This window comes from Xenopus laevis, chromosome 2S (genome assembly GCF_017654675.1).
Source record: "Xenopus laevis strain J_2021 chromosome 2S, Xenopus_laevis_v10.1, whole genome shotgun sequence".
NCBI classification, from domain to species: domain Eukaryota; kingdom Metazoa; phylum Chordata; class Amphibia; order Anura; family Pipidae; genus Xenopus; species Xenopus laevis.
Window position 1 is genome coordinate 7336556 of NC_054374.1, and position 6594 is coordinate 7343149.

A 6594-nucleotide genomic window follows, 5' to 3' on the forward strand; every position below is an offset into this window, starting at 1 on the left:
TATGGGTTACTGCCCAGGTGCAAATTTGCCCATTAGTTCCCCTCAGGAACTAATTGATACAGGAGGTAAAGAGGGCCCAGTTTAAAGGACTAGGAAAGGCAAAAAAATTAAAATTCCATTTTTATTTTCTTTAATGAAAAATAAACAATATACTTTAATTAAAATGTGTACAGTTTTTATAAGAAACCTGACTGTATGCAGTGACATTCTCCCTTCATTTACTGCTGTGGATAGGAATTGTCAGACGGTCCCTAACTGCTCTGCAGGGAAACAATCATACTTATGGGGGAGCCCCCGCCTTACTTCCCAGCCATGCAGAACTCAAGCAACTTTGTTTATGACGATCCCTAAGCAGCTGAGACCACACTGAGCATGTGCACAGTCTTAGTCTTGCAAAGATGTATAACAAAGTTACAAGATGGTGACCCCCTGTGGCCAACTTTGAAAGCATAAATTATTTGTTTGATTAGGCTTGTGGTGCAGTAAGTTCATGTTTATGTTTAGTATACAAAATACAGCATTTCTAGTCTTATTCTATTTTATTCCTTTAATAGGACTTGCAATTCTATTAATATAATCAGAGCTGCATAGATATTGAACAGCAGTCCCATTGCTTGAATAAAGTTGCACAGTGCTGCCCATCACCTGTTTTGTGTTCCCCCTGTAATAAATGAATTAGCTCGTTATGTAACTTACCTGTATCTCTTTTTTCTAGGTATGATAATATAAAGAAGCCTGGCTGAATGCGTCTGTTGTATCTGGGATAAAGTTTTTGCTTCACTCATGGATTGAGGAAGAAGAAGAAGAAGAAGAAGCAATGTAACTTGTGCCGCTGGGTTTTGGTGTTCCAGAACAATATAAAGAGAAAAGGAAGCCTCCCCTCAGATCCCTCAGACAGATCTCTTATCCCTTGCATTCATTTTTTTCGCAGACTTTGCACAAGTGCACATTGCATCTGCTGTTATGAAGGTTTTTATTGAAATGAAGTGCGAAACTGGTGCAATGGCTGCCGCAGAGTGTTTTGCTAAACAAACGTGCACTTATACAGAATCAGGAAATGTCTATTACAGGGGTTTCCTACAAGTGGCCTCTAGTGGTTGTTGGATTCAATCCCTCGTCAGCACATTTATATACCGGAGTTATTAATAATGGTGCACCATGGGATGCATGTTTCTTCTTTAGGTTAATGCACAAGTCTGGTGTAATCCTTACAGGTACATCGTACATTTCTCTATTTCATATTAAGTTTATTTTACAACTACAGTAGCCCAAAGCAATTTGTTTTGCGTCACTGATTCCAGCTGGCTCACCTCTTCATTCCTTAAAGGAGAACTTAAGCTTAACTAAAGAAGTAGCTAGAAATGTTGTACATGATGTTTTGTGCTTCTGTACCAGCCCAAGGCAACCACAGCCCTTTAGCAGTAAAGATCTGTGTCTCCAAAGATGCCCCAGTAGCTCCCCATCTTCTTTTCTGCTGATTCACTGATTCACATGCTCTGTGCTGCTGTCACTTACTGAGCTTAGGGAGCCACTCACAATATACAGTACACATAGAATAGAAATGTCACAATATAAGGCTGATTAGTAATTAATACACATAATTACTACATGGCAGCACAGAAACCAGTGCAATTAGCATCAGAATTGAATAATCAGCAAACCTGTAGCATCAGCTTATATTACAGCCAGGGAAGCTCATTTTCTGCTGGATAATTAGTGACGAGCCCTAAGCTTAGCTTCTCAACAGCCAATCAGAGCCCACTGAGCATGTGAGTGTCACAGACACTTTCCAAGATGGTGACCCCCTGTGACAAGTCTGAAGTCCTGGATCATTGCTGCTATTGACAAGCTCAAACTTTAGCCTCGTGCAATAAGTTCACTATATAAAAAATGCCATTTGGAACCATATTCATTTTTAGGGTTTAGTTCTCCTATAATAGCATTGCACCAGTAACACAAACAAACTGTTACTTAAGCAGAACACCACCTCAACTTGCCACAGGTGATCAATATAAACCAAGAATCAGAAGTTGAAACCCAATAGAGGCAAAACTGCAACAGAGTAAATGTGATTCTCCAATCACATAAGTGGAATCAGTTCATCAAGGGAAATGTAGGCCGCTAGCTCCTCGTATAATAGGACTGTTACATGCTGCTTTATACCATGTTTACACCATGTGTGAGTATTATGAAATCTTGTAGAGATCACTTGGTGTGATGCTTGGGAAACAGATCCCCTGTGCCAGTAATGAGGGTAGTGTGACTATGAAGGAGTCTTTCAGCCTTCCAGGAGATAACTACACGAAATTACTACACTCAATTCGACTTGTGTTAAAGGGGTTGTTCACCTTTAAACACTTTTTTTCAGTTCAGTTGGTTTCAGACAGTTCACCAGAAATAAAGACTTTTTCCAATTCATTTCTATTTGTGACGGTTTTTTCTAATATTGACGTGTAATGTTTCATTTTTCACCTTCACCCTGAGCCTCAGAGCAGCCTCTTTCTTTCTCTGACAACTTCCTTGACTACTTGCTGGTCAGACTGGTGGGAAACTGACCAGCAGGTGGTGCTGTTGTAACACAATTCATTCATATTAACAGCACATGTATCCCTTAATATCTTGGAATAAAAACAAAATAATGAATGTAAAATTGCAAAAGTTCTTAGAATAACACTCTCATCAATTTTGCATTCACTTATTTTAAAGGTTTACTTACCCTTTAAAGGCCGCTGTTCTAGTTATGTAACTATGTAATAGTTGCTAATATCCCACAGAAATGTATCAACTAAATGGAGCAAATTGTAACAGTTCAGATGCTTTTGGATCACTCAGCTGCCAGACGGAAACACTAGAGACACAAACGTTATACTTTAAACTTCAATTTTGGGGAAACGGTAAAAAATAAAAGATGGAAAGCAATTGAAAAAAGTCTTTATTTCTGGTGAAAATCTGAAAACAACTGTGTTTGGAAGGTGAACAAGCCCTTCAAGCTCAGAGGAGTGCAGGCATTGGCACTGCCACTGGTCATTTCTAGGGATGCACCAAATCCAGGATTCGGTTTGCGATTCGGCCTTTTTCAGCAGGATTTTGCCTGGCCGAACTGAATCCTAATTTGCATATGCAAATTAGGATTCAGTTCAGTATTCGGCCGAATCTTTAGCAAAGGATTCGGGGGTTCAGCTGAATCCAAAATAGTGGATTCGGTGCATCCCCCTAGTCATTTCCCAGCAACACTGGCATCCTAAGTCTGCCTATAGTCACTGTGTACTAGACTAGCCCTATTCATCATTTAGCGTGGCTCCCTAGATTTTTATTTGCTCACACATTTCCTCATTCAGTGAATAAAAGGGTGGTGGTGTGGCGCTAGGGACTACTTAAAGAGCACCTGTTGGGTAAAAATGTTATCCCCAACCAAAGGTGAGGGCTTATAGAGCCTGCATTCCAGTTGGGGATGCTCCCAGTGTGAGCAGCCATGTTTTGGGGCACATTTTCATTATGCGCATTGAGTGACCGGACATGGGTAGCGTAGCGCTGGCGAGGGCCTTTTTTTTTTTTTTTTTTCCTCTCTCAAAAAACTACTGTTCGACCCAATAAGTCTACTGATAAGGATTGGCAGTTGCTTACTATCTTACAGCATAGCAGTACCCTTTTAAAGGAAAACTATACCCCCAAACAATTTAGGTCTCTAAAAAAATATATTGCATAAAACAGCTCATATGTAAAACCCTGCTTCATGTAAATAAACAATTTTCATAATAATATACTTTTCTAGTAGTATGTGCCATTGGGTAATCAGAAGTAGAAAACTGCTATTTCAAAAAATAAGGACCTCCCCTGGGATCGTAGGATTAACGGTGCATACAAACAAACCATACATGTTAGGTCACATGAGCCAATTAACAGACAGAGTTCTGTATTTTGCTTCCACACTTCTTCCTGTTACAGTTAGAGCTGCAGTATTTCTGGTCAGGTGATCTCTTCCTGTTACAGTTAGAGCTGCAGTATTTCTGGTCAGGTGATCTCTTCCTGTTACAGTTAGAGCTGCAGTATTTCTGGTCAGGTGATCTCTTCCTGTTACAGTTAGAGCTGCAGTATTTCTGGTCAGGTGATCTCTTCCTGTTACAGTTAGAGCTGCAGTATTTCTGGTCAGGTGATCTCTTCCTGTTACAGTTAGAGCTGCAGTATTTCTGGTCAGGTGATCTCTTCCTGTTACAGTTAGAGCTGCAATATTTCTGGTCAGGTGATCTCTTCCTGTTACAGTTAGAGCTGCAGTATTTTTGATCTCTTCCTGTTACAGTTAGAGCTGCAGTATTTCTGGTCAGGTGATCTCTTCCTGTTACAGTTAGAGCTGCAGTATTTCTGGTCAGGTGATCTCTTCCTGTTACAGTTAGAGCTGCAGTATTTCTGGTCAGGTGATCTCTTCCTGTTACAGTTAGAGCTGCAGTATTTCTGGTCAGGTGATCTCTTCCTGTTACAGTTAGAGCTGCAGTATTTCTGGTCAGGTGATCTCTTCCTGTTACAGTTAGAGCTGCAGTATTTCTGGTCAGGTGATCTCTTCCTGTTACAGTTAGGGCTGCAATATTTCTGGTCAGGTGATCTCTGAGGCAGCACACAGACCATCACTAAATGGTGGTTCAACGCAAGAGATGTAAAAGGTCAATATTTACTTGAATATATATATTGGTAAGATTCTTTAATGTCACTTAATTTGATATAAAAATCTGTTAAGTATTCATTTTGGGGGTTTAGTTTTCCTTTAATGCCCACTGCTTCCAAAAAAACAAGCTGCTTCTAGCCCTTACACCATAGTTTATTACATATACATTGCTGGGAGACAGTGAGGGCTACCAAGACTGTTCAAGGGGCTGACTTGCCCAGGGCTTATGTGTGCGAAACCTGATCAGATTTAATTGTGTAATGATGTATGTAAAACTGGGATATGCACAACAAGCCATGGCAATCTCTCATTTTATAGATGTCGGAACATTAAATAAGACGACAAAGCCACAAACATCTCCGTAGTTTAATGTACAAGCTGGGAAGTGTTACAGAGTAACCAATAAAGGGGAGCGGGTGGTTCTTGTAAATTAAACTGGTTGTAGCTGGGGAACATTTTACATTTGGATTGAATTTTTTTTTTTTACAGCACTTGATTCTAATGAGTAGTTTGTGGTGGTGCATTGCTGCCTATTAGTAGATAATTATACAACAGGCAGGTAAGAATCCAGGACAGTGAAAGCTAAATTGCAATTAAGGAAGTCGTTATGTCCTAAAGCACCAGGACTTCATCTCTGAGCAGAGCCATGAACCCAACACTCCGTTACACTGCTGTAGTATTAATACTTTGAGTTCTCCTTGGGATAAAAGGTAACGAGGGCTCCTCGTTTGTATGATTTTATAGGCTTCGTTTTCATTACAGAAATCACTTAATGTATATTATGAAATCTTTGCATTGATGGGAGGACTGGTTGTAAAGATAATGTAATCCAGCTGCAGTTGTTACACCTCGTATGTATTGTTTGGTTCTATACAAAAGGAGGCAGTGTAGAGCTGTTTTTGGTACTATGTACCTCTTCCATGATTTTCTCATACTCAACTTTTCCTGTACTTAATCACCCATCTATTTAAATGTGTTAAATTGAGAATCTATAAGAATATTAAAAGTGTTGTCTATCCTTTTCATTGGGTCTTGTCCTTATTTGTTGCAGACTCCCTAAGAAGCCATAAGGGGGGATCAGATAGGATTCTGGTCATCGTTATTCCCTGTATGAAGGCCTGGGTTAGTTGGGCAGCAAGGAGCGTCCCAGAAAAGGCCCTAAAAAACCTACTGTTACCAACCTGAGTCAGATGGGTGGGGAGGGGGCAGAGCCGCCCCATAAAAGTTTTTTAAAACTCATTGGTGGTCATGGCTCCCTAACGTAAAAAAAAAACGCTCATGTCAGGGCCTCCTATTTTTTTTTTTAAAAAAAAAAAAAACATTCGCGCCAGGTTACAAGTTAAAAAGAAACATTAGGACCACAGAGAATATTTTTTTTAAAAAAATATTGGTGGCAGGGGCCTGTAGAGTATTAAAATAATACATTGGTGTCCAGGGGTTTAATAAAATAATTAAAAAAAAAAAAACCCCACACATTGGTGTTCAGTAGAACTGAACTCGTGGCTTCAGGATTTCAACTTCGGCTCCTTTTTTGGCTTTTGGTCTTTTTGCGGCTTCAGGACTTCAAGTTTGGCTACTTTTGTGGCTTCGGGTCTTTTAGCGGCTTCGGGATTTCAATTTCTGCTCCTTTCATGACTTCGGATACGTTTGCAGCCTCAGGACTTTAACTTCGGCTCCTTTTGTGGCTTCGGGTCTTTTAGCGGCTTCAGGACATCAACTTCGGTTCCTTTTATGACCTTGGATACTTTCGAGGTTTCAGGACATCAACTTCGGCTCCTTTTGTGGCTTCGGGTGTTTTACCGGCTTCAGGAGTTCAACGTCGGCTCATTTTGTGGCTTCAGGAGTTCAACGTCGGCTCATTTTGTGGCTTCAGGAGTTCAACGTCGGCTCATTTTGTGGCTTCAGGAGTTCAACGTCGGCTCATTTTGTGGCTTCAG

At 40.3% G+C, this 6594-nt stretch overlaps 1 protein-coding gene across 3 annotated transcripts in view; it reads left to right on the forward strand.

Annotated features, from left to right (window-relative positions):
* Positions 1–1003, forward strand: part of LOC108709192 (A-kinase anchor protein 10, mitochondrial) — a 30854-nt gene extending 29851 nt beyond the window's left edge. For all 3 annotated transcript variants that reach the window (XM_018248820.2, XM_018248818.2, XM_018248819.2), the window contains exon 15: positions 716–1003. Coding sequence is in view for 1 of the 3 variants with exons in the window: in XM_018248819.2 (XP_018104308.1) it covers positions 716–721 (6 nt within the window). In the remaining 2 variants the exon portion in view is untranslated. The remainder of the gene's footprint in view (positions 1–715) is intronic.
* The last annotated feature ends 5591 nt before the right edge of the window (positions 1004–6594 follow it).